The following is a 27,301-nucleotide window of genomic DNA, read 5'->3' on the forward strand; positions in this document are numbered from 1 at the left end:
GGGGGGAGAAGGGGGGGAAGCAAGAACTTCCAGTGCATTCTCTTACTTGCTACTATTATCTCTCCTTCTCCTCCAATCTCCTCTGACTTGATCGTCGGAGGGCCCCCACTACCCCAGTGGTGGTGCGAGGCTTGCTTGCAGGTTTTCCGGTGGAAGGTGGAGCGCAATCAACACCAACCAAGGCAACTCAAACGGAACCCCGTTCACACCGCTGTGCCAATCGTTCTCGGTTTGGACCACCAGCAACAGTTGGCGCTAGAGGAAGGGACGAATCTCAGAGCGATCGTAATGGCACGGCGAGGTGGTCGTGGAGCTTCCAATGCCTCCGGTCGCGGGGCCTCTCGCGTCTCCGGCCGGGAGGCCGCTGCGTCTCCAACACATTCTCAGCAACACTCCACCACTCCACCTCCCATTCAGATGGTCGAAGCCGCTCAGTTCGACCAGTTAGCCCAGCAGGTTCGCACCCTCGCGGAGGCAGTGCAGAACCTGCAGGGTGTGATGTCTCGGGCGCCGCAGCGGGCCCAGGAGCCGCTGCTCCCTGAGCGCTCACCTGTCCTCCTCAACCCGCGCTCCTTCCTCTCCCATGGGGAGGAGCGCCGGCGCGAGGAAGATTCTCGAGCACGGTCCATTCTGCTGGGACCTTCCCATCGGAGCTGCGCGGGGTACGAGAGGCGGGCCCGGGCGCGTTCCCAGACCTCCCAGTCCTCAAGGAACCCGCGCTCCAGTCGGTCCCCCTCTCGGTGCTCCTTGTCTCCCACCCATCGGTCGCGCTCCCTGGACCGGCGGGTGGACGATCTCCACCGACAACTCCAGGTCCTGAAGGGCCACTCCAAAGATCCCTTCGCCGACTTGGAGATCTCCTCCCAGCCGGCGCTTGCCTCGAGGATCCTGCGGACCCCGAATCCGCCGGGGTTTAAAATGCCGGCGATCGAGCCCTATGACGGGGCGGCGGACCCGCGGGATTACGTCGAGAGTTTCAGGACCCTTATGCTCCTCCACGGAGCATCAGATCCTCTCCTCTGCAAGGCCTTCCCGGTGACCCTCCGTGGCCCGGCAAGGGCGTGGTTCGCCGGCTTGGAGGCTAACTCAATCCAGTCCTTCGACCAGTTTACTCGCCTCTTCATCACCCATTTCGCCGTCAGTAGCCGGCGGCGACTGGTCTCCGACTCCCTCTTTGATGTCCGGCAAAACGAGGGAGAAAGCTTGCGGGATTATCTTACCCGCTTCAACAAGGCTACGCTGGAAGTCCGGAACCTGAGCCAGGAGGTGGCTCTTTCAGCCCTGAAGCGTGGCTTCCGAAAGGGCAGACTCACCTTCTCCCTGGACAAACGCCTGCCGCGGAGCTTCCCGAAGCTGTTGTCCCGGGCGAACCAGTATGCGGACGCCGAGGAGGCGGCCGCCCACCGGAGCAAGGAGGCCGCCGAGATCCCTCCAAAGCTCGGGAAGAAAAGGCGAAAAGAGGCACGCCAGAGGAGGAGCCCGACGCCTCAACGTCGGCGCAGAAGCCTGTCGCCGGCGAGGAACCACGGCGCCCTACGCCCTCGTTCTCCGCCCCGACGTTTCAACCGGTACACTCCTCTCCTGACTCCCCGGGCCCAGATCCTCATGGAAATCAAGGGGCGGGAGGACCTCCCGGTCCCGAGACAGATGAAGAAGATTCCTGGGAGGAGGCCCTCTCGGGCGTACTGTGAGTACCACCGGGACCACGGCCACGACACCGAAGACTGCTTCCAGCTTCGGGACGAGATCGAGGCTCTCATCCGCCGAGGGCGTCTCGGTCGATATGTGAACGACCGACGTCCCCCCGCAGACCCGCGTCCGACCGACCCGGCCCCTCAGGAGCCTCGGGAGCAGAATCGACCCGTCACGGGCGTGATCCACACTATCACTGGGGGCTGCCCCCGGCCCGAGAGGAACGCAGGGGGCTCGACTGAAGCGTCAGGGGCAGCCGTCGCAAAGAGGCAGAGGGTCGGTAATGTAATCACTTTTTGTGATGAAGATGTAAAGGGGGTTCAGACCCCCCACGATGACGCCATGGTGATCTCCCTCACTATAGCAAACTATGATGTAAGGCGTGTTCTTGTGGATAGTGGAAGCTCAGCTGATATTTTGTTTTACGAGGCCTTCCAAAAGATGAGCTTGTCCAGACAATTGTTGCACAAAACATCCACCCTCCTCATAGGATTCACTGGTGATGCTATCTCGGCCGAAGGTGTCGTTGAGCTGCCTGTGACTGCGGGCGTTGCACCCGCAGAAGCCACGGTGCGGCTCGGGTTCTTGGTCGTCCGTGTTCCCTCGGCCTACAACGCTATCCTCGGACGACCCGGACTGAACGCCCTTCGCGCGGTGGTCTCTACGTACCACTTGCTCATGTGGTTCCCCACGGCGGCCGGGATTGGAGAGGTCCGAGGTGACCAACCGACCGCAAGGCAATGTTTCCTAGCAACTCTCAAAGGGAAGAAGCCCGTAGAAGCCTTAAGCGTCGAGTCCCTCGACCCTAGAGACGAGGTGGCCTTGCGGCACGGGGAGCCGGCCGAGGGTGTGATTGAAGTTCCCCTTGAGGAAGGTCGCCCGGACAGGACGATCCGGGTCGGCGCCAATCTCGACTTGGGAGCTCGGGCCCGGTTGGTGGAATTCCTCCGAGCCAATGTCGATGTGTTTGCCTGGTCGGCGGCCGATGTACCTGGGATCGACCCGGAGGTCATTTCTCACGCCCTCAACGTCGACCCGACCCACCGACCGGTAAAACAGAAGAAGAGACACTGTGCTCCGGATCGGATCCGAGTGGTCGACCAGGAGGTAGACAAGCTCTTGGAGGCAGGATTCATAAGGGAGGTCAGCTACCCCGAATGGCTGGCAAATGTCGTACTTGTCCGGAAGGCGAGCGGAAAGTGGAGGATGTGCGTCGACTACACCGACCTGAACAAGGCATGCCCCAAGGATAGCTTTCCGCTTCCGCGGATAGACCAACTGGTCGGCGCGACTTCCGGATATCAGCTGCTGTCTTTCATGGACGCCTTCTCCGGCTACAACCAGATAATGATGGCTCCACAGGACGAGGAGAAAACTGCCTTTATAACAGACCGGGGGCTGTACTGTTACAAGGTAATGCCCTTCGGTCTGAAGAATGCTGGCGCCACTTACCAGCGCCTCGTCAACAAAATCTTCAAAGAGCAAATCGGCCGGAACATGGAGGTGTACGTGGACGATATGCTGGTGAAGAGCCGCCATGCAGACCAGCACATCGCGGATCTGGAGGAGACTTTCGCCACCTTGCGGAAGTTTCGCATGAAGCTGAACCCAGCGAAGTGCGCCTTTGGCGCTTCGGCCGGGAGGTTCCTCGGTTTTATTGTCAACCAGCGGGGGATCGAAGCCAACCCGGACAAAATCAAGGCCATCCAAGATATGTCCCCTCCGACCAAAGTGAAGGAGGTTCAGGAGCTCGCTGGGAGGGTCGCCGCGCTCGGACGATTTGTGGCAAAATCGGCCGAACGCTGCCAACCTTTCTTCAAGGTGTTGAAACGCCCGAAAGACTTCCTCTGGACGGCCGAATGTCAAGCAGCATTCGACCAGCTCAAGGAATACTTGGCGTCTCCTCCCCTGCTGTCCAAGCCGCAAGAAGGGAAGATGCTCTACCTCTATCTGGCGGCTGTCACCCTCTTGACCGATCAACCGCTGCGGCGGATCCTCAGCAATCCTGAGAATGCGGGACGGCTGGTGAAGTGGGCAGTAGAACTTGGTGAGTTCGACATCCGCTACCAGCCCCGACCCGCCATCAAGGCCCAGGCGCTCGCGGATTTCCTCGCTGAGTGCACGGTGCAGGAGGCGGAACCTAGGTCGCCGGAAACACCCAGCCTCGACCTCTCGATTTGGACGCTTCACATCGATGGGTCGTCGAACCCCGAAGGTGGAGGGGCCGGGCTGGTCCTTACCAGTCCAGATGGAGTGATAGCCGAGTATGCCTTGAGGTTCGGATTTTCAGTGACCAACAACGAGGCGGAGTACGAGGCCCTAGTCACGGGACTCAAACTCACCAAGGAGCTCGGCATCCGGCGCCTGAAGGTCTTCACCGACTCCCAGCTGGTGGTCGGGCAGGTCCGTGGGGAGTTCGAGGCTCGGAACCCGACCATGCAGAATTACGTCCGGAAGGTGCAAGCACTCATTCCCGACCTTGGCAGTGTCGACATCCAGCAGGTCCCAAGAAGTGAAAATGCCAGGGCCGACAGGTTGTCCCGCTTAGTGGGCGCAGACGCGCACAACTTGTCGAGGGCGATCTACCTGGAGACCCTGGATGCCCCGAGCATCGGCGAGGCTGGAGCGGTGATGGCGATTGATCCGGAGCCGTCTTGGATGGACCCGCTTGTCGCCTACCTCGCCGAAGGGATCCTCCCTGAAGACGAAGATCAAGCTCGGCGACTTGTTATGAAGTCCGCCCACTACGTACTCTATGAAGGGAGGCTGTATCGGACCTCGTTCACCGCCCCCCTCTTAAAGTGCCTCCGCCCCTCGGAAGCGGCCTACGTCCTCGGCGAAGTCCACGAATGCGTTTGCGGATCACACTTGGGGGCTAGGTCCTTGGCGCACAAGATCATGAGGCAAGGCTATTATTGGCCTACCTTGTTGGAGGACTCAAAGGATCATGTACGGAAATGCGACGCCTGCCAGCGCCACGCCAACGTCCAGAGAGTCCCTTCTGTCCCCTTGGCACCAATCACTGCACCCTGGCCCTTCGCCCAGTGGGGAATGGATATCCTCGGACCATTCCCCGTCGCTTCAGCTCAGCGGAAATTTTTGATTGTTGCAATCGACTACTTCACCAAGTGGATGGAGGCAGAGCCGCTGGCCACTATCACGGAGGCGCAAGTCCGGAAGTTCGTGAAGAAGAACATCATTGTCCGATTTGGGGTACCTCGGGTCCTCATCTCGGATAATGGTCGACAGTTCGACAACAAGCATTTCCGTGACTTCTGCGAGGAGTTCGGGATCGAGCATCGGTTCACATCTGTGTCGCATCCCCAAACCAACGGCGAGGCCGAGGTCACAAATCGGACAATCCTCCAAGGAATCAAAGCGCGAATCGGTCGGACGGGGCAAGCTTGGGTCGAAGAACTCGAGAATGTCCTTTGGGCGTATCGGACCACGCATCGGACCCCTACCGGGGAGACGCCTTTCAGCCTAACCTATGGCACGGAAGCCGTTGTCCCCGTGGAGCTCGGACTTCCCTCACCTCGGGTGGCCGCGCACCGACCCGAGGCCAATTCGGAGCAACTCCGAGGGAACCTGGATCTCTTGGAAGAAGCGAGGGAAATGGCGCAGGTTCGGATGGCGATGTATCAGCGGAGGGTGGCCCGATATTACAACTCCAAGGTCCGACCGAAGCTTTTCAGAATCGGAGATCTGGTGCTAAGGCGAGCTAAAGCATCTCAACCTGCGGAAGGGGGGAAGCTAGCGCCAAATTGGGAAGGCCCGTATAGGGTTCGCTGGGTAAACCGACCTGGCTCCTACCAGTTGGAGGCCTTAGATGGTCGAGAAATTCCAAGGAGCTGGAATTCCGCTAACCTGCGGATGTATTACCAGTAGAACGACAATGCCAGAAAGACAGTTCAAAAATGTATAACACTTTTCATTTCAATAATTTCTGGTTACAATGGTGTGCTCGTGTGATTACAAGGAATTCCCAGAGGAGAATTAGGGTGTAAAGAAAGTAAAGAAGAGGTGGAGACTCCGAGGAGCTGAAGATCTGGGATCCCGAAACCTCCATCCGAAGCGGCTGCAATCCCACCGGAAGTGGGTGCTTCCAACCGGAGGCGCCATCGACGTCTCACGAAAAAGACGAAGAGCCGGCGCGGATGAAGAAGAAGTGGACGAAGGAGAAGTCCACACTGCTCCTACCCAGAGGCGCCATCCACGCCTCACGAAAAAGACGAGGAGCCGCCGCAGAAGAAGCTCCCACTGCCTCCAGGGGAACGCCACCTCCAAGGGATATTCCGGTCCTCCCCAGTGTTAGGGGAGAGAAGGAATACAAGGGAGAAGAGCATATGGAGGCGCGGTCCCGGATCAAGCGTCTGGCGCGGAGCTCAATCGGGAGGCTGAACTTCAAGGAGGGGAGACGTGATCCCGGATGAAACGTCTAGAGCGGAGTTCCGCCGGGGAGAACCTCCTTGTTGATCCCAGATGAAACGGCTAGTTGGCGGAAGTCGCGAAGGGCGCGCCTCCCATTCCTTCGGTAGGGGTCTCTCAACCATGCGCCGGAGAGGAGGCCCACGATCCATGGCAACCTGAACAGCTCCGGCTTGGCAGGCTCCATCGCACCTGCACCTATATTTATAGCCAAACTGCGGCCCCCCGGTCGTTCCGATGCGGGTGGCTCCAATAAATGCGGGCGCATTGAATCCGGAGCCGATCCGGCTCTCGAGGCGTATCTTCCCGCGATTTCCTAAGCGTTATTTTCCTTAATCGCATTCTTTGTGCAGGACACTCCGGGTGGCCTGTACCCCTAGGTCCACATATCTCCGCTCGCGCCCAGGCCGCATCCGCCTCGAAGAACGCGCGTATCGCGGCCGCTTAACTGACACTCCTCGCAAGCAGCAACTGGCGATCCGATTTTCCAGGTAATCCCTCAATTAGCATTTAATGCCCATCTGGTGTTCCCCAGGCGACGCTTGGAGAGGAGGAGAAACACGATCGCAGCTGGCCACGGAGAAATTCCGTCGGGCGGCAAGCGACAGGCGCACGACCAGCGAGCGGAATTTTCCGAGGCTCGGCCCTCGGATGCTAGGCTAACCCGATGATCATCCCGGGAGCAGACTAGCCTGAAGCCCCGACCGGTCGCCTCGGCTTGCGCCAGCCTTGGCCGACCAACGAGCGGAATTTCCCGAGGCTCGGCCCTCGGATGCCAGGCTAACCCGATGATCATCCCGGGAGCAGACTAGCCTGAAGCCCCGACCGGTCGCCTCGGCTTGCGCCAGCCTTGGCCGACCAACGAGCGGAATCTCCCGAGGCTCGGCCCTCGGATGCCAGGCTAACCCGATGATCATCCCGGGAGCAGACTAGCCTGAAGCCCCGACCGGTCGCCTCGGCTTGCGCCAGCCTTGGCCGACCAACGAGCGGAATTTTCCGAGGCTCGGCCCTCGGATGCCAGGCTAACCCGATGATCATCTCGGGAGCAGACTAGCCTGAAGCCCCGACCGGTCGCCTCGGCTTGCGCCAGCCTTGGCCGACCAACGAGCGGAATTTTCCGAGGCTCGGCCCTCGGATGCCAGGCTAACCCGATGATCATCCCGGGAGCAGACTAGCCTGAAGCCCCGACCGGTCGCCTCGGCTTGCGCCAGCCTTGGCCGACCAACGAGCGGAATCTCCCGAGGCTCGGCTCTCGGATGCCAGGCTAACCCGATGATCATCCCGGGAGCAGACTAGCCTGAAGCCCCGACCGGTCGCCTCGGCTTGCGCCAGCCTTGGCCGACCAACGAGCGGAATTTTTCGAGGCTCGGCCCTCGGATGCCAGGCTAACCCGATGATCATCCCGGGAGCAGACTAGCCTGAAGCCCCGACCGGTCGCCTCGGCTTGCGCCTGCCTTGGCCGACCAACGAGCGGAATTTCCTGAGGCCTGACAACCCTCAGATGCCAGGCTAACCCGATGATCATCCCGGGAGCAGACTAGCCTGAAGCCCCGACCGGTCGCCTCGGCTTGCGCCAGCCTTGGCCGACCAACGAGCGGAATCTCCCGAGGCTCGGCCCTCGGATGCCAGGCTAACCCGATGATCATCCCGGGAGCAGACTAGCCTGAAGCCCCGACCGGTCGCCTCGGCTTGCGCCAGCCTTGGCCGACCAACGAGCGGAATCTCCCGAGGCTCGGCCCTCGGATGCCAGGCTAACCCGATGATCATCCCGGGAGCAGACTAGCCTGAAGCCCCGACCGGTCGCCTCGGCTTGCGCCAGCCTTGGCCGACCAACGAGCGGAATTTTCCGAGGCTCGGCCCTCGGATGCCAGGCTAACCCGATGATCATCCCGGGAGCAGACTAGCCTGAAGCTCCGACCGGTCGCCTCGGCTTGCGCCAGCCTTGGCCGACCAACGAGCGGAATTTTCCGAGGCTCGGCCCTCGGATGCCAGGCTAACCCGATGATCATCCCGGGAGCAGACTAGCCTGAAGCCCCGACCGGTCGCCTCGGCTTGCGCCAGCCTTGGCCGACCAACGAGCGGAATCTCCCGAGGCTCGGCCCTCGGATGCCAGGCTAACCCGATGATCATCCCGGGAGCAGACTAGCCTGAAGCCCCGACCGGTCGCCTCGGCTTGCGCCAGCCTTGGCCGACCAACGAGCGGAATCTCCCGAGGCTCGGCCCTCGGATGCCAGGCTAACCCGATGATCATCTCGGGAGCAGACTAGCCTGAAGCCCCGACCGGTCGCCTCGGCTTGCGCCAGCCTTGGCCGACCAACGAGCGAAATTTTCCGAGGCTCGGCCCTCGGATGCCAGGCTAACCCGATGATCATCCCGGGAGCAGACTAGCCTGAAGCCCCGACCGGTCGCCTCGGCTTGCGCCAGCCTTGGCCGACCAACGAGCGGAATTTCCTGAGGCCTGACAACCCTCAGATGCCAGGCTAACCCGATGATCATCCCGGGAGCAGACTAGCCTGAAGCCCCGACCGGTCGCCTCGGCTTGCGCCAGCCTTGGCCGACCAACGAGCGGAATCTCCCGAGGCTCGGCCCTCGGATGCCAGGCTAACCCGATGATCATCCCGGGAGCAAACTAGCCTGAAGCCCCGACCGGTCGCCTCGGCTTGCGCCAGCCTTGGCCGACCAACGAGCGGAATTTCCTGAGGCCTAACCCTCGGATGCCTGGCTTAGCGCCGGAAGAAGTTCCTGAGGCCTAACCCTCGGATGCCTGGCTTAGCGCCGGAAGAAGTTCCTGAGGCCTAACCCTCGGATGCCTGGCCTAGCGCCGGAAGAATTTTCTGAGGCCTAACCCTCGGATGCCTGGCTTAGTGCCGGAAGAATTTCCTGAGGCCTAACCCTCGGATGCCTGGCCTAGTGCCGGAAGAATTTCCTGAGGCCTAACCCTCGGATGCCTGGCCTAGTGCCGGAAGAATTTCCTGAGGCCCAACCCTCGGATGCCTGGCTTAGCGCCGGAAGAATTTCCTGAGACCTAACCCTCGGATGCCTGGCTTAGTGCCGGAAGAATTTCCTGAGGCCTAACCCTCGGATGCCCGGCTTAGCGCCGGAAGAAGTTCCTGAGGCCTAACCCTCGGATGCCTAGCTTAGCGCCGGAAGAATTCCCTGAGGCCTAACCCTCAGATACCTGGCCTAGCGCCAGAAGAATTTCAAGAGTCGGGAGTCAGCGAGACGCTACCAAGAGTTAAAAAGAAGAAGGACGAAAGTGAAATGAAGAAACTCTATTTGCATTAACTTTCGTTGTTTCAGGGCCGAGACCCATACAACTTGGCAAAACGCCAACACACAAAGAAAAGAACAAAAATACAGAAGGTCAGCTTGGAGGAACCCCCGGGCCGGGAACGCCGGGCACGTCCGCAGGGGGTAGGGAGGCGGTTGGAGAATCAGCGGGCAATGGCGCCGGAGAGGAGTCTAGAAGAGAGATCCCACTCAGGTCAATTTCGGGGTACTTAGCCGACACCCTTGTCAGGCCTTCCTCGAAGCCTAAGATAAAGGAGTCGGACCCCGTGTCCGACATGTCACGGACGAACTCGTCAGACTGACGATAGGCCTGTACCGCCTCCGACATATCACGGGTGAACTCGGCGGACTGACGATAAGCCTGTACCGCTTGACGCCCGATTTCCGCACTCTTCTCGGCCAGCGCCGCCTCTGCCCGCTCCATAATCTGAGCTTTCGCCTCCAAGACCTTCGCCACAATCCGGTCGTCCGCCTCGGAGGAGACCCTCAGCAGATCAGCCTGAGCCTCCTTGTGCTTCGCCTCGGCAGCAATGCGAGCAGCCTCAGCCTCCTCCAGGCGCGAATGAAGCTCCTGGTCGCTCGCGCGGAACTTCTCCAAGGCCGACTCCAATTCGCCCAGCTTGGCTTCAAGAGACCGGGTTCGGTTGCGGGCGTTGTCGGCTGACCGCTGGGCCTTCTCCCACCTCTCCCGGTAGTCGGCAGCCTTCCGGGACTGCTTCTCGGCCCGCTCCTCCGCCTTCTTGATCTCGCCCTCGAGACCCGAGGCAACCTTGAGTTGCTCCTGAGCCTCCAACAGTTGCTTCTCGAGGGTGACGAAGCCGAGTGCCCGCTCTTCGGCCACCTGGAGCCTCATCTCGAGGTCCCTGGTCGTCCTCCCCGCCGCAGCCTGACCTCCCTCCTCTACTGCCTTCAGTTGGCTCTCGGCCCTCGCCAGAAGCCTCGCCTGTTCCTCGTAGCACTCCTCCAGGCGGATCATGTACTGGGCGAGCTAAGAGATAGGAAAAACGAGGGCGTCAGGCGGGGATCAACAGAGCCTATAAATGATGAAAGCGACCAAAAGAACACTCACCGACATGAGACAGACGCAGCTGGCAGCCCCAACGTCAGGGACCCTCATCTCCCGGACCTGCCTGCGGTCCTTCTCCAGCAGCACCGTCTCGATGAGGTTTCGGGCGCCGGCGAAAGTGAAGGCCGACCCCGACTTCTCCCCGGAGTCGGACGGTGGTTCTGCAGCCTTACCCTTACCCATCGCTTGGGGAAGAGTCATGCTGACCATGCTCGGGGCGGGGACCGCCCCTGGAATTGACAGGGTCCCGCTCGGCCGGGGCCTCGGCGCATCCCTCCTCGTATCATCCGGAGCCGACCGAGTCGAAGGCTGGGCTGGTGACCGATCACGTCCGACCCGTCCATCTCGGGCGCGCCCGGGTGATGCCTCCGGAGAAACGGTAGTCTCGGCATCGGAGGGCTGATACAGCGTCAACTGCCGGTCCGCGCCCGCGGCGTCCCCCTGATCGGTGGGTCCGGACCCGTCTGTCGGCGTTGGAGTCACCTGCCGGCGGGACTTCTTCGCCGGTGGGGCCCCGCTCGAAGGAGCTCGTTTCTTCCTCCGGACTGCTTCCAGTAGGGACGTCCTACCAACAGCCGTTGCCTTGTCCGACCGCATGACGTCGTCGATCTCTGCAAAAAGGACGAGGTGGTCGGAGGTTGAGAAACTGAAGGAAAGAACGAGACGAAAGAGGAGAAAAGAGCTAAAAAAGAAATGGTGGCGGGCTCACGGTCAGCGGGGATCGAGCTCAGACCGACGTTCACCAAGGTATCCTCGGAAATAAGGCGAGCCACCGGGGGGAGCCGGCCCTCGGCAACCAACCCCTTCAAGACGGCGACGCCATCGGATTCCTCCCTCGACAACCTCGATAGGCCAATCGGGGACTTCATCGGCGTCTCCCAGGTTGCCCTGATTCCCCAAGAGGGATCTGCGTCAACGAAAAAGAAGCGCCCCTTCCAGCCGTGAATGGAGGTAGGAGCCTCCTTGACGAGGCCGCACCCTCGCCGCGCCGCAAAGCACCACCACCCTTTGTCCTGGGGGTGGCCGCTCAGGCCGTAGCATTCCCAAAAGACATTCAGGGTGGCGGGAACCTCGTGCATGCGGCAGAGAACCTGAAAGGCCGTCAGGGCGCGCCATGAGTTCGGCACCAGTTGCGTCGGCGCCACTCTTAAACCCCGAAGCACCTGAACGACTAAGTCCGAGGGGGGAAAGCGGAACCCGGCCTGAAGAATGCCCTCATTGATGGCAACCTTCCCTGGAGGAGGATGGGACATCCTCTCCTCAGGCCCCGGGAGCGTAACATTGCAGGCCTCGGGAAGGTGGTATCGAGCCACGAACCTATCTAGGTCTTCGGCGACCAGCTCCGACTTAATGCGGTCTGCTCTCACTTCGCCCATCCCTAATGGCCAGTGAATCTACGGTCAGGACGGGGTCAAGAAGGGGGAAAGGACCGGAACGACTGGAGTACACTAATACAAAAGGAGAAAGTATGGAGAGCCTTAAATTGAAGAATGGGGCAACTCACCGGAAGAGAAGGAAGAACGGCTCCGAGAGCGTCAAAGGAGGAGCAAGCGAACAGTCCGACGGCAATGACGGCAGCGCAAAGGAGAAACTCGAAGATGTCTGTAAAGAGAAAGGCGGACGGAGGAGGGCCCCCGGTTAAATAGGCGGAAAGGTGGGTGACGCCTCGGTGACGCCAGAGGACGCCTGGCTGCCGAAGGGTCGCTCGCGCCCCAAAGGCGAATCGACGCCATTAAGGAAGGATGTCCGCCGAAATCCTCAGACTGCCAGGTCAGCAACAACCGCCATACGCCATAAAGAAGGCGGGGAGCTCGAAGCGCGCGCGCCTCTCTGAGGGATGGCGGCAATCTCGAAGCATCACTCCCTTCACCCGTTCCCCTTCTGGTTCCAGGCTCGGAAGTGGGGGGCTACTGTTACGGGAGAACTTAGCCACCATGCCCCACGTGACCGGCACGCGCGCCCAGGAAGACTACGGCAGCCCCTTGATCCAGCAATCCGACCCCGAGTCGGACATCTTCGGCTCCGCAGCCCGACCCCGAGTCGGCTGCCCCTTGATCCAGCAATCCGACCCCGAGTCGGACATCTTCGGCTCCGCAGCCCGACCCCGAGTCGGCAGCCCCTTGATCCAGCAATCCGACCCCGAGTCGGACATCTTCGGCTCCGCAGCCCGACCCCGAGTCGGCAGCCCCTTGATCCAGCAATCCGACCCCGAGTCGGACATCTTCGTCTCCGCAGCCCGACCCCGAGTCGGACATCTCTCGACAACGACAGACTATTCCCCAGAGGCACGCCGCAGCCTCCTGCTCCACTACTCCCTGCAACGGTTGTATCTGGCGCTGCTCCACGATCCCCTGTAACGGCCGTACAAGGCGGAGCTCCACTACGCCCTGTCATGGCCGTACCCAGCGCTGCCCCACGACGCCCTGTAACGGCCGTGTCAGTGGCAGCTCCATCGTGCCCCACGATGACGAACCCCCCTGAAAGACGAGAAGGGGGGGGAAGCAAGAACTTCCAGTGCATTCTCTTACTTGCTACTATTATCTCTCCTTCTCCTCCAATCTCCTCTGACTTGATCGTCGGAGGGCCCCCACTACCCCAGTGGTGGTGCGAGGCTTGCTTGCAGGTTTTCCGGTGGAAGGTGGAGCGCAATCAACACCAACCAAGGCAACTCAAACGGAACCCCGTTCACACCGCTGTGCAAATCGTTCTCGGTTTGGACCACCAGCAACAATAATTATATCAAAATTAAATAGTGAATAGCATTAACAAAAAGATCACCTAATATTTTAACTTGATCGAGTCAAGATTTTTTTAAAAAAAATTGATAATGTGATTCGATCTTTGTTTGACTTGTCGATCCAACTGAATCATAAAAGACTTCGCAAATTTCAACCAACTTTTATTTTTTTTAATAAATTTTTGGAATGTATACCCTTCTAAATATGAGAAACTACATGAATACCCTCGTAAAGTTGCTATTTGCATGTATACCCTTATAACTTTTTTTTTGCATATCTACCCATAAGGGTATTTCAATCATTTTAATATTAAGCTATTTATTTTTTAATGATATTAAATGGTACAGGTATTTCAGTCATTTTAATTCAAGCTATTTATTTTTTAACGACGTTAAATGGCATGGGTAGATATGCCAAAAAAAAAGATATACATACAAATAGTAATTTATGAGAGTATTCATGTAATTTTGTATATTTAAGAAGGTATACATGCCAAAAAAAACCTTATATATAATATCCCAACTTAATTTTAAATCCAAAATAAGCTTTGGTTGTGTCAAATGAGGTTGTCCAAGATATATTAGCTCAAGAAAGACTTACAAGATGTATATTTAAAGAATGCCTAAGATATTTTCTAGATATATAAGATATTTCTCTACATACATAGATGTATGCATTCATGCATCCATGCATGAATGCATACATATGTACATGCACGGTGACCTATTTTTTGGTGGATTGAAATTGTTTCAAATATTACTTTAAGTCTCATGATCGGTAGACTTGGACTTTATAACAAAGTTTTTTCATATCAAAATTTGCCTATATGTATCTAATTCTAACGAGTCCAATTTGATGATATCAATATATCATCCAATCAGAGACTGCATCTTAATTTAGACCTATGTCCGATGGCTTTTTAACTAACTTTTGTCATATCAATTCTGATCCATCTAAATCCAATTGGAGTATGTCAAATTAGATGACATTCGTACCTAACCTAATTCGTGGCTGCATCGTGGGTGCATGCATGCGTACATACATCCACTTTTTATCTCTATTTGAGTTCCAACTGAATCATCAAAATTGATTTTAATTGAGCCACGGGAAGGGTTTTCCATTCAACGAGAAGAGGCTGAGAAGGGCCACGCTGATGCGGACAGTGCTTAACTAGCAACAGCCATAGAAACTAACTCCACTATACTAGCCTGTTTGAACTTGCATAGAGAGATCAAGGCTTTGACCGAAGCTTGAACAACAGAGATATTTCTTCCTTGAAACCTTTCATTTCAACACCACCAAATCATCCAACCAGTGTGGCAGAAAAAAAGGCAGCTCTAGTGTCGTGGAATGAGCACAAAATCTTAATATTTGCCTTCACTGTGGGTATTCCGCTCATCCGGATGGCCCCAAGAGAAGGCACGGAACATTTTCTCAAAAGTCTATGAATATAACCTTCATTGGTGCATAGAAATTAGTCACCAAAAGAAGAAACACAAAAAAAAAGAATGGACATTTAAAACAGATTTGGCTAAAAGATTTTTTTTGCCTGACGACCGACTCTCGAAAGAATTTCCATATAGAAGGTTGCAGTATTTTGGTAGGCAACTTTAGATATTTTGCGCCAACAAATATCTCAAAATAATGTGCATAAACATCATAGGGCCTTGAAGGCTCCCAATTTATCTGAAGTCCAACCGAGAGACAGACCCAAACCTGGGCAAACAAAATCCCTGGATCGAACCATACGGAGACGAGTCAGATTTAGGGCTGTCAACGGGCCGAGCTGCTCGGGCTCGGCTCGGGCCCGGCTCGGTAAAAGCCCGGCTCGAGCTCGGCTCGTTAGTCAAACGAGCCCGAGCCCAAAATGAGGCCCGTTTAAATCTGAGCCCGAGCCCGAGCTCGAGCCCGAGCAGCTCGCGAGCCCAAACGAGCCCAAAAGAGGGCTCCAAAATTGAATTGGATTGGTTTGGGTTCGGACTTAGCCCGTTAACCCAAACCCAATCCGTTAATCACTTAATCCTTCCCTCCCACAGTCCCACGGTCCCACCTCCTCTTTCTTTTTTTTTTTTTTTCTCTTTTCTCCTTTCGGACCTTTCTTCTGGGTTTCTTCAGAAGCGTCCGGGTGTCCGGTGTCCCTCCCCTCCCCTCTTCCGGATGTCCCTCCCCTCCTCCCCTCCGGGTGTCCCTCCCCTCCCCTCTCGCCTTCCTCCTCCGCCGCCGATGCCTCGCTGCCTCCCTCCGCCGCCGATGCCGAGCTCGGTTCTGGAGGTTTCGATCGGAGACTGAATAGGGTTGTCCCTTCCCCTCTTTCTTCTCCGTTTCTCCCTCTCTCTTTTCCCCTCTTTGCCGACTCCTCCACCGGCGACGGCGGCGAGACTGCGACAGAGGAGGGGAGTCCCTCGCACGGGATGGTCGGGCCGCGGCCGGCGACGCCTGCGGCCGAGCCCGCGGCGCCCGTGGCGTCCTCGGCCGTGCCTGCGGCAGAAGCCCGTGCCGGCGGTGCTCGCGGCCGAAGCCGGCGGCTGCCGCACGCGACGAGGTGAGTCATTCTTCTCTTTTTTTTTATTATTTCTTTCTTTCTATCCTTCTTTCTTCTCTTCTTCTTCTTTTCTTTCTTTCCTTCCTTCATTCTTCTCCGACGAACCGTCGGAACCGAGCTCGGCTGGCGGCTGCTCGTTCTTCTCTCCGACGGTCGACGGAGACAGGAACGAGGATGAGGATGGGGCGGGCTCGGGCTCGGGCTCGCCGCTCGGGCTCGAGCTCGGGCAAACGAGCTTCACGAGCCCAAGCCCGAGCCTGAGCTGTGCCGCCCGAGCCCGAGCCCGAGCCCAATACTGGGCTCGGTACCGAGCCCGAGCCCGAGCCGGGGAGTTGGTGAAACGAGCCGAGCCGAGCCTGCGGAGGCTCGGGCTCGGCTCGGCTCGTTAACAGCCCTAGTCAGATTGGCGGGGTATCCGTGTGCAGCTGCATCTCCCACGTTTTTCTTTCGGTTTCCGTTGGAAAAGTTAATAACAAAATATCTGCCGTGAGCTCGGGAAGCGTTGGCCATGCTTATAATTGTTGCCGTGTGGGAATCGAGCTGCCAAGTTGGCTGAGTTAGTAGAAGTCCCGATAATCGATTATTCAGATCTTAAAAATTGGCAGCTGACGGCGTCGGATCTTAAAAATTGGCAACACTCTGACGACGTCGGATTCGATTTGAGATTGCAAAAATGAAAAAATTCTTTTGCTAGCATCCGATAAAAAACTCTATGATGCCAAACTCAGATAGACTCTCGAATAATAGTAGAGATGCTAAGAAGTGGCAGAATAATGATACAATAGTATACGAGAGCTCGAGAGCACTTACTAAAGAGTCCCTCAGAATTGATTTGTATAAGCAAGATCAATATCGGTTGCTGAAAGATTCAAATATGTGAATCGGTCATCTTTAGCAACCCATAGCACATTCTAAAGGTTGTGCATGGATGTTTCACTCCTATATCATGCCACATATCTCTTGTTCATGCAATTAAGAAAACCACTTATAATTGTGGCTGAGGTGTCCCCGGCTGAGAAGGGATTTCAAAATTCAAAATTGCTTTTGGGCTGACCATACAACAAATTTTAACCAAGTGACGGAGGTACTGCGGCGAGTTCTGATTGGTCAGTTTGTCGCGTCAGTTGTGGATAGTTCCGGGGTAATGTCAATTAGGAACAAAATCATCCAATCATAGCCATCACAACAAGATCAATCCAATCGGACCGTCCCAGAGATTTAATAATAACTCGAAACATTACAACAAAGGTATATATGAATCAGCAGTTATATATTGTAGATATCATGTATTAAATATTAATTGTAAACCAGATAGTGGGAACCAGAAAATTTACAGCGGGCGGAAAAAGGACGAAAAAGGAGAGGCCCTTTTGTCGTCTTCACTCACCTGCCCAAGTCAAAGGCCACTCACGAGAGAGAAGAGGACGAGAAGGACAGGAAGGGAAAAGAACTTAATGACGAGGGCAGAAGGGGAAGAGGCGGTGGAAGAGTCGAGCTTCTGAAACTGGAGGGAGTCGACGGCGAGGGGCATGTTCTCCTGGTCCGGGCTGCACCGGTAGCCGCCGTCGCCGTCGTGGCTCGGCGGATGGGCGCTGTAGAGTACGGCGCGCAGAACAGCGGACACCGTCGGGATGTAGGCCGTCTTGTTCTTCGCCAGAAGCCACGTCAGCCCCATCAGCTGGCAGTCCCGCCCGAACATCCTCGCCGCCCGATCGCCGGCTCCTCCTTCGTGGCCCTTCAGCTGCATGCATCACCACCACACGCGCACACAAAAAAAAAAAAAAATCAGATCAGATCTGCTCTTTCAACATCAGCCGTCTGATCAAACGCTGAGATGAGAAAACAAGAGCCTTGTTGTCCACTAAGCAAGAGAACTTCTCGCATTTTCAAGTACGAAACAGAGACTCATGCTTTCTAATTTCCTCGTTTTAGAAAAAGGGCAAAAATGAAAGCGCATCAAGACAAGGGTGTTTTGGTAAACTTGGACTCCGGCCGGCCGGCCGGCAAACAGAGTTCATAGGTTGGGCCTGGGAAGTGAGGAACAGATGCAGGGAATGCATATTTATTACTATGACTTGCATTAAATTTTGCCCAAAACCGTTATCTAAATTTTACCATGGCCACGAGGCCTTATTTATTATCCTCAGCAGGTAGGACTAATTGACTAAATCATTATGCTGAATTCTAAGAATTACTTCTTTCGATTTTAATATTATAAAAAAGTTAATTTTTATCCCAAGAAAGCTGTCTGAGAATGCAAGACGCATAATCGCATAGTTTTGATTATAAATTCGAAGTAGCACTGTAGATCCTCTTGCTCCCTTTGATAGTATCCGACTTATAAGTTATAATTAGAAATGAGCCCCCTGTTTCGAAGTAAAAAGTTACAAAGTTAAAATGCTTTTCTACTGTAAAATAATTAATAAAGGAATATCCCACAAACCAAAAAATGGTAACTGAAAACTGAGAAAAGTCCCATTTTAACATTTCTTCAGCATTGCCTTCAATCATTAAGGGAAGAAAATTGATAGAGGTGATATTTTATTTCCCACTAAATGAGAAAAAAGAAAATCGAACAGAAGAGATTAAAAGCAATTAAGAGTTCTGAACTTTGCTTGCAAACTTTTTTTTTTTTAAAAGATAGCATTCCAATAATTTTATATTTTTTCTAAAATGGTTAACCCGATTAAATTAAAGAAAAAAATTAATAAAAGACAGACCTTCTCCAGCGAGCGCAGACAGCGGGTGCAGCCGGCGTAGGAGGCGTTGCGGCAGTTGCGCTCCAGCTCCCGGACCGCGGCCGTCGGGGTGGCGTTCCGGGCGGCGCCGCCTCCGCCTCCGCTAACGTTGAACGCCGCCGGGCAGCGGAGCGACCCGATCTGGTGGAGCCGGATGCCGCAGAAGCAGAGCACGGTGTCGCACGTGGCGTTGGGCCTTGGCAGGCGGATGTCCCGCTGCTCCAGCGAGCTCTGCAGCGAGTCCACGCACTTCTGGTTGTCGTCCGGCATCAGCGGCCCGTCCGCCACACCCTTCGTCGCCGCCGGCGGGGGACGGACCTCCAGCGCCGACCGGGCGTGGGCGGCGAAAAGCCAAGCGGCGAGCACCGGGCAACAGCGGCTGCGGTCGAGGGAGCGGCCGCAGGCCTCGCTGACGCCCCCGAAGAGCTCGTCGGAGAGGTCGAGCCGGCAGGTCTGGTTCTCGGCCTGCACGACGGGGAAGGCAGGGACGGTGTTGGGGCCGGCGGAGGGGAACTCCCCCGGGTCCAGCGGCTGCTTCTCGTCGGAGTACGACTCCGGGGAGATTACGGCGGAGGCCGGAACGGTTAATAGGGCGCCAGAGAGAAGGAAGAGTAAGAGAATCGGCGAAGAGATTGTTGTCATCTTCTCTCCGTTTTCCTCGCTTTCTTGATTCAAAGAAGATTCAAGAGATATTCTGATACAAAACCTTTAAAAGAGAAGTGGCGTTGTTGGAAATGTGGAGGAGAGGAAAAGGTGAGAGGAAAGAAAGCTGTAGATTCTTTCTTTGGAGACTTAAACTTTTCCCTTCCTCCTTGGCTCCTCATATGAGAGAGAGGGGGTGCGGGTATAAGGAAAATCCGCAACTCCAGCGTTGTTATAATAAAAAGAAAAGAAGAGGAGAGAGAAGAGGGGAGAGTGGCGGTGTCCATTTCACGGTCATTCCCGGGCGAGATTGGCACGGTGGAGGGCCTCTTGGACTCTTGAGTCTGTGACCTTTCTTCTCCTCTCTTCTCTTCTGTATGGAGCTAATCACAGGCTACAGCTGAATTCGGTCATTAGAATCTGACACGTGGAGAAATGTGACGATTTTTAGGTGTGGGTCCCATGCAAGAGTAGACGGTCACCAAGGGCACTCGCCGCGCCGTAGAGTAAAACGAGAAAGAGGGAGAGGAAAGCCCAGCTTTTGTCGTCTAGGTCTCTTACCGCCCCCCTAGATGCTGCCCTGAGGGGCGCATCAATCACGTTATAGGTCCTTTGTGGGAATGGATGTATTATGAATGGATTATTTGGACCGGTGTCAGTTTTTTCGAAAGATTAGAGCCGTTGCACCACGTAGGACCGTTCTCAAGAGAACCAGAATGGTTCTGGACATCATAAATATGAAACAAGGAATGTTAGTTTATGTGATATTTTGCTATAACAACCATTAATTTTCTTCTTTAATACCATATCGGACAAAGTATTTCTGTGCCAATGATCATTGGTCGGTTCATCAGAAATCCGGTTGTCAGGTATTGGTACCGGACATGGGTGAGGTTGGTGGTGCCACGCCATGCCAGCGTTTAGCCAATCACCAACTTCCAGGTCCTCGTGCGAGCGAAGCGGTGATCAGTAACGGAGGATATATTATTTTTATAAAATAATTGATCTGAAACTGATGCTATTATGATCTATGAATACTCAATATCATAATCTTGTTTCTTATCAAATATTCTTGTATTATGATAACTAATAATGATCGCTGCAATAAAAACTATTTATTTTAAGCAATGGTGCGAACTAGGTTGGAACTTGGAACCAAGCTTTTTTACTGTAAAGCAGAGAGGGGCCCCACGACCCAGCCTAACATATGAGGGTGGAGTCGAGAATCGTGGGCTGGGGGATTAAGAAGGAAAGGGTTTACGGTTCTCGAGGAGGGAAGAAGAAGAGAGGGGTATTGTTGTCGGCCCTGATTCCAGTACTGGGCGGACGACATGACGAAGCAGCGCCAGGTGAGTGCGGACGCTAGGAGTTGGACAGCCAGATACGGATGAGTGGGCGGTGGGTTAGGTTTGGTGACCAGCTATGGTTCACGGGAAGTCGTGAATGGGTGCGGTTTTGGCCGCTATTGAAACTATCGAGGAGAATACATCAGAGTCTAGTGCCTCGCCAAGCAATTCCACAGTAACTCACAGCAGAAACACGACGGAAGCTTTTTTTTTTTTTTTTTTTTTTCTTTTTTTTTTCTTCTTCTTCTTCTCCTTCGTCTTCTTTTCCTAAAAATAAGTATTTTATATATCACGTGAATGAATACACCCAGTAGAATCAGCAAAAACTAAGTCATACAGTGCCCTAGGCAATTCGTCCTTCCCTGTCCATAGGGTGTCTCCTGAGTGGCACACCACATACGCCGCACCCAGTCCGCTGCCCCATTAGCCTCTCGATACACATGTTTAGCCTGAAAGACCACTCCATCACTCACCATATCCTAAATATCTTGAAGTAAGAAGCGTACCCCTTTCCCTCCTCTCGAGCTCTTTTGGACCCAACTGATCACAGTGGCTGAGTCACCCTCCAATATGATCGAGGTAGCCCGGAGCGCTCGTCTAGTGTAGCATAATCCGTTCTATGCCGCCCGTAACTCTACTCCTTGCATAGAGATGTCAATGATTTGGCGGCCGCTGGGTGAAGCCTCTTTGTCTCGCTGGAAAGAAAATGGAAAAAATGGATGAAAAATGAAAAGACTCATTTTCGGATGGTAGTTGTGGATCATGTCCTGCAAAATAGCAACAAATCAGAGAATTCATCGGAGCCAGATTCTTCATTGATTAAGTCAAAAAGAGTGTTATCATATGGAAGAAGAGAAGAAATTTGATACCAGAATCGGAAGGGTAAGAGTCTCCTAACTCTCATGCGGAGATTCTGGGTTTATTATAGCCATGGATTTCGAAGTCTCCCGAGGGTCATACGCTCATACTCCAAATGTTTGAAATCATACTGTGACTAATTGAGGTCATGTAATAACCATTTAGGGATGTCCTGTAACTGTTTAAAATCGTATCATAACTATTTATAATCATATATCGTAACCATCCAAGATTGTGATATAACTGTCTAGAGTCGTGCTATAACTATCTAGGGATATGTTATAAGTGTTTTAGAGTTGTTATTATAGATATTAACTCTTGGCATAGTGGAAAGAGCGCAATTCCGTATGGAGTGGTAGGGCCATTGCTCGATGTAAGAGGGCTCCAGGTGGCCTAGAATGGCTGACAAGATGAATGGCTATCTAGTCGAGCTATAACACTTTTATGCAGTGTATCGAACAATATGTGACCTTAGAGGTTAGCTGCTTTTGGTCTGCCTGCCCTAGCTTTTAGATAAGTCGGAGTTGACTTGACATGATTATATTGAGGAGTTATAGAAGATGTCCTAGTTGCCATGTCAGTTACGAGCCAGACAAATCCGATCATACCATATCATCAAGCTTATTTTACGCTGTATCAACTCGATGGAAAATGGCATTCTCTTTATCCCATTAGCCAACTGCCTTCAACCATTAAAGATCATCCTGCCCTGAACTTGAAGTCTTTGTCTAAAAGGGCGGTAATAGAAACTGTTGCATCAAATCATATATTCTTTTATTACGTAATGTCCTTAGGCATTGTCCAATGAATTGTCTTGGTGAATTTCCTGCTATCACTTATACTTCACCTTCTCTCCACCGCCTAGCTCATAGTATAATTATATAATGGTGTTGCTCTTGTATACGACCCACTTGGATTCATGGGATTGCGCTATGCATTGCAACTAAATAGGACTTGACAGAGATTTAACTCCATTTTAAATTAGCTGGTTTCGGTGTTGAAAGTTAAAAACAACTTCATATTTTTCTGCTTGTCCATAAAGCAGCTCTCATTTGCTTCACAGAAAATGTATGGTCAAAGAAAAAACGAAGGAAAATCTTTTATTTGGTTGGAGTTTTAGATAAAAAAACAACATTCTTATGAAAATAAAATTTTCATATTTCTTGAAAAAAGAAAAACCAATAATAAACATAAAAAAGCTAAGTTCTCATAGGTTGGAAATTAAAATCTTTTTTTTTCAAAACTACTCTTAAACAATCAAAATTTATAGACAATTTTTTTTATTAAGAGTATAATAAATATTTTATATAATTTTTCTAAAAAAAGATACTCAGCCAAATGTACAACTTTTTCATAATCAATCAGACAAACCAAAATCATTTTTCCAGTATCATATTTTTAGAAACCAACCTTTGAGAAAAAGTATTTTGATTAGAAAAAATCTCCCACCAACCAAAAGAAGTCGCAGACTTTGCTTGTTTTGTTCCCGCCCTTTACGAGTCATCATGCTTTCAACTTTACATCCCGCCTCAAGTCGGCCTAAAACTATAGCAAAGAAAAGAGAAGCATAGCAAATCAAAGTCGGGTGGTTCTATATACACCCCCCCTATTGCTCAGGACACCCCCCAAAAATTAAAAAAAAAATAAATACTCTCTACACCCCCCCATTTGCTAAGGACACCCCTAAAAAATTAAAAATTCCTAAATTACCCCCCACCCTCCCCACCCCCTCACCTAAATTGCTCTCTACACCCCCCAAACCCCCCCCCCACCCCGCTCTTCCCCTCCAAAACACCTCGCCAACGCCCAAAACCCCCCGTTCCCCCTTCTCCCTCTCGTCGCCGGCATTCTCCCGATCTCCGACCACCTCGCCGGCTTCTCCCGGAACCACCTCGCCGGCTTCTCCCGAAATTTTTTTTTTTCACGGTTCGTGCTCCGTTCGGCACTGGATCGCCGAACAAAAGGCTTCTGTTCGGCTGAACAGTGCCAGACAGAAGCCTTCTGTTCGGCCGAACAGATCTGTTCGGCCGAACAGATCTGTTCGGCCGAACAGATCTGTTCGGCCGAACAGATCTGTTCGGTTGAGGGTTGCCGAACAGAAGGCTTCTGTTCGGCACTGTTCAGCCGAACAGAAGCCTTTTGTTCGGCGATCCAGTGCCGAACGGAGCACGAACCGTGAAAAAAAAAAATTTCGGGAGAAGCCGGCGAGGTGGTTCCGGAAGAAGCCGGCGAGGTGGTCGGAGATCGGGAGAATGCCGGCGACGAGAGGGAGAAGGGGGAACGGGGGAGGAGGGGTTTAAGGGGGGTTTGAGGGGTGTTTTTTTTTTTTTCTTTTCAAAACGAAACGGAGGAGGAGGAAGGGGGGTGTATGAGAAAATTTCAAGGGCAATATGGTAATTACACTAAAGGTTAGTTTGGGTTTTTTTTTTTTTGGTTTTTGGGGGGTGTCCTGAGCAATAGGGGGGGTGTATATAGAACTACCCATCAAAGTCCTATGATGAAGCTATAGAATGACCAAAACAGCCCTATCAACCTGTTATCTATGTGCAATCAGAGACTGGTGAATGCCAAACAAGAATCACACGGTTTAACCAAACGTCATGCATTTGGAATGGCCTTTTTAACTTAAGCAACCCCACCCCAACCCTATGTGCCTCGAACCAAGAAATGAGGAGCCCACATGGTGCAACATGACACGAGTTTGGGTGGAGCTTGACAGCAAAAGAAGTAGCTTTAGAAAAGAATCAACCAAAAGGGACGAGGGAGGTCCAAAAAGTAAAGAGAGAGAGAAAAAAAAAGGTCTAATTCTTGATGATTTCACCCTCCACATGGAAGTTGCCTCTCTCTCCTCACATTATCATAGTATCTCCAAGAAAATACACCCCCCTCGAAGCCCCCTTTATGTACCTGTAGTTCTTTTATATTCATTTCTTTTATTCTGGAATCAGTCCTCTTCTTATTCCCTACCCTTATCGACAAGAGATTGGAGTCACCAGGTAGGGACCCGTAGAGAAAACTATAAAACAAGAAGACAAACAAGCACATATACTTAAAAAATCAACACCATCAGAGCTTGGGGAAGTGCGGACGTAGTGACAAACCCCCAGAATCTACTTATCTTGTGTATCAAACCCCAAAGCCCGTTACAATCATGCCCATTAAAAGCTCTAATCAAAGTGCTAAAAGCCATCTCAAATCCCGTAAGGATTTAGCTTTACAGGAGCTACTTTCATGGGATTCTCTCTTTGGGAGATGGGCTCAAATCATATTTTAATGACTACACTCTGGGGGATGCGTCGGCTTCCCATTCCCGAGCCCAAAGCTTTTTGAGGAGGGAGGGGGTGGCTTGGGTGGAGTGGTGAGCGTGTTCGGGAAATGGGCTTAGGTAAACCATTTTAAAATAAAAAGAAAGAGAGAAAGAGGCAATCATGGGATGGTGGGCCTAAGAAGTAGATCTCCAAATCGCACCTTTAGCTGGTTCAGGGGTGGTCTCTCACTCCTCAGTATCCAAACTTAGGTTCAATCCAACCATCTCTATCTTTTCTTTTATCCCCACAGATGGCAGCCTTGGCGTGGGGATAGCAAGGTGTCAGCTCCTCTTCCTTTGTTTTTTTTTTTTTGTTTGTCGGGCCGGAGGACAAATTTCACATCTGACAATTCTGAAAAGGCCCATCAGGCCCAGCTGTGTTACTTTAGTTTTATCTAAATTGCTTTGCAGCATCACATCACGATCAAGATCAGCAGATCTGATGATCTATGAGACACCCACTGATATATCCTTCTCGTGTCACGATCAATTTGCGTTCTTGGAAATTTGATGTCCGAATGCTAAGAAAGTAACGAAAAATTACTTGTTGTAAATGCTTTGAAGTTTGTATTAAGGTTTAAAAAAAAATCATAAATCTGCCATGCGGTCAGTAGGAAGCACTTGGTCCACAACTCTAGATGCGAGCTCACCGTAATTTAATTAGGAATCATGTTTCTATTTGATATGATTAAAAAATCAAACGTTCCGTAAATCCCTTGGATCGCATTGCTGGGTTCGATGAATCCCAATAAGATCCAGTTTCATAATTTTGGTTTCTTTGCTCGTGCATGTGACGCCACACATTCTTTATACCACATGTACGTTTCAGCTGCGAAATGACCGATAAGTTCCAAATATAGTTTCAGGTGGGACCCAGCACTCACGGGATACATAGCAGCAGATGATGATGCGCGTCCGCCAACCAATCATTTCAACGAAATGATGCAAGAATCATCCAGATCTGATACCAAGACTCTCTTGGAAATCATTTAGTTTGCTGTAAAAAAATTTTGTCATAAAAATATTTTTTTCTAAAACACTGATATCTAAATATGTGACATTTAAAATTATTATTTTTTAATATTTAATTGATCAGGAAAAAAATAATATATTTCAAAATGACTTATATTTGATCGGATATTTATTTTTTTAAAAAATTATTTAAAACACATGTTATATCCTTAGAGAAAGAACTTATTTTATTTTATCAAAAGACTTAAAAGTATATTTTTTAAAAAATAAATCAATTTTCAGCGGCCAGTGAAAATTGGACTTTCTCATTTCTCATATGAATTTTTTTTACTAAAATATAAAAATTTTATTTCTATAAAAATGCTAATTTTCGATCTCTTTTCTTTAAAAACTCTAAATAAATTTTTTTTTTCTTTTTTTGTTGACCGCACTTTTTTTTTTTTTTTTTGTATCTACTGGATCAAATGAATCCTGGTGTAACCAATAGACTGTAGCTAAATTTTTGGCATTTCTTTTCCTTTGTTTTCTTTCTTTGATAACTTAGAGAACAAACAAGCTGCCATTTTACGACGAATTGCTATGCACAAACGGGAGAGAAAAGGCCTTCCTTGATATTAGAAGGCCATACTAGACCTTATTTAGACTATTCAGATTTTTTTAAAAAAAAAAAATCAATGTCTGCCATCAATATTTGAGCAACCTATGCGAAATAACATTCAAGTCCACACTCCCGTTTAAATCCCAATGGAAAAGATGACAATTCTCTGAACAATTTGAAGTTCCAACAATTCCAATCCATAAAATAAAATAGGAAGAGGCTCCACCTATAGCTTTCTCATATGCAATTTTTCATCTCAAGCGACACCACAATAGGAAAGTGGTACAAATGAGACCCACCATGCGCTAGAATATTGTTGTCTTCTACCATCCTTTTCCGAGGAAAAAGATAAGGAGGGAAGCTCTTACATTATTGTAACTTCCCCGGGCCAAAGGCACGGGTCAAGAACCTTAGCTTGTTGTGGGGCAAAGAGCGTAGGGGACACCTAGTTCACGTCCACTCCATATTCAGAACCTAGATTCATCCTTGACGACCTTATCTTTTGTGAAGCCGTTTCATTTTGTTTTTGTTTTCTTTGTTTTGAAAAAAAAGAAACCTTTAGAACACAAAAGCGACTGCCCGGTTAACCTTGCCAAAGGTGGCGGACGCATCCAAATCCCATGCAGAGATACCCACGGCCACTAGACTCGAAACAACATTAACCTGTGCACCCGTGAACCTGTCGTGGATTTCAATTGAAAAAATTTTAAAGGAACGAAATTCTTTCGTACTACAAGTTTTTCGTATTGAATTTACCTATTCCAATTAACTATGGAAAAACAATAATAGTAGTAATAACAGAAAAATTCAAAAAAAAAGGTGATAAAAAGGAAGCCCAACAAAAGAAATGAGGAACCGGCTTAGGTGCAATGATGCTTGATAAGTTGATAAAATGGCTTAGCTTAATACATCTCCATGACCGGTCTAAAACCTGGGATCGACTTCAATCCCAAATAGAGGAGGACAAAGTAGAGAGACAGATTGAAACCTGCGGTCTCTCTGCTTAGGGATCCAATCCCAGACAAGATGCCATTAGAGTGATAGTACCAATTATGCTTCTGTATCATAGAGATGGTTGACAAT

General features: G+C 51.8%; 1 protein-coding gene across 1 annotated transcript; it reads right to left on the reverse strand.

The window, feature by feature from the left end:
• Positions 1-17,008: 17,008 nt before the first annotated feature.
• Positions 17,009-19,449, reverse strand: LOC103724009 (putative GPI-anchored protein At4g28100). Its single transcript, XM_008815125.6, has 2 exons — positions 18,478-19,449; positions 17,009-17,498 (listed from the first exon to the last, which is right to left on the reverse strand). Exons 1-2 carry the CDS (start codon positions 19,135-19,137, stop codon positions 17,154-17,156), a joined length of 1,005 nt encoding a protein of 334 aa, XP_008813347.4. The 5' UTR covers positions 19,138-19,449; the 3' UTR covers positions 17,009-17,153.
• Between the last annotated feature and the right edge of the window lie 7,852 nt (positions 19,450-27,301).

The sequence above is a fragment of the Phoenix dactylifera genome, chromosome 1 (genome assembly GCF_051530095.1).
Source record: "Phoenix dactylifera cultivar Ajwa chromosome 1, Ajwa_hap1_PhDact_Kaust_v1.1, whole genome shotgun sequence".
Lineage (NCBI taxonomy): Eukaryota > Viridiplantae > Streptophyta > Magnoliopsida > Arecales > Arecaceae > Phoenix > Phoenix dactylifera.

Coding starts and splice junctions, on each gene's coding strand:
- LOC103724009 (XM_008815125.6), bottom strand. CDS start 19,137: ATGACAACAATCTCTTCGCCGATTCTCTTACTCTTCCTTCTCTCTGGC. Junction 17,499..18,477: donor GTCTGCGCTCGCTGGAGAAG/GTCTGTCTTTTA, acceptor TGATGCATGCAG/CTGAAGGGCCACGAAGGAGG.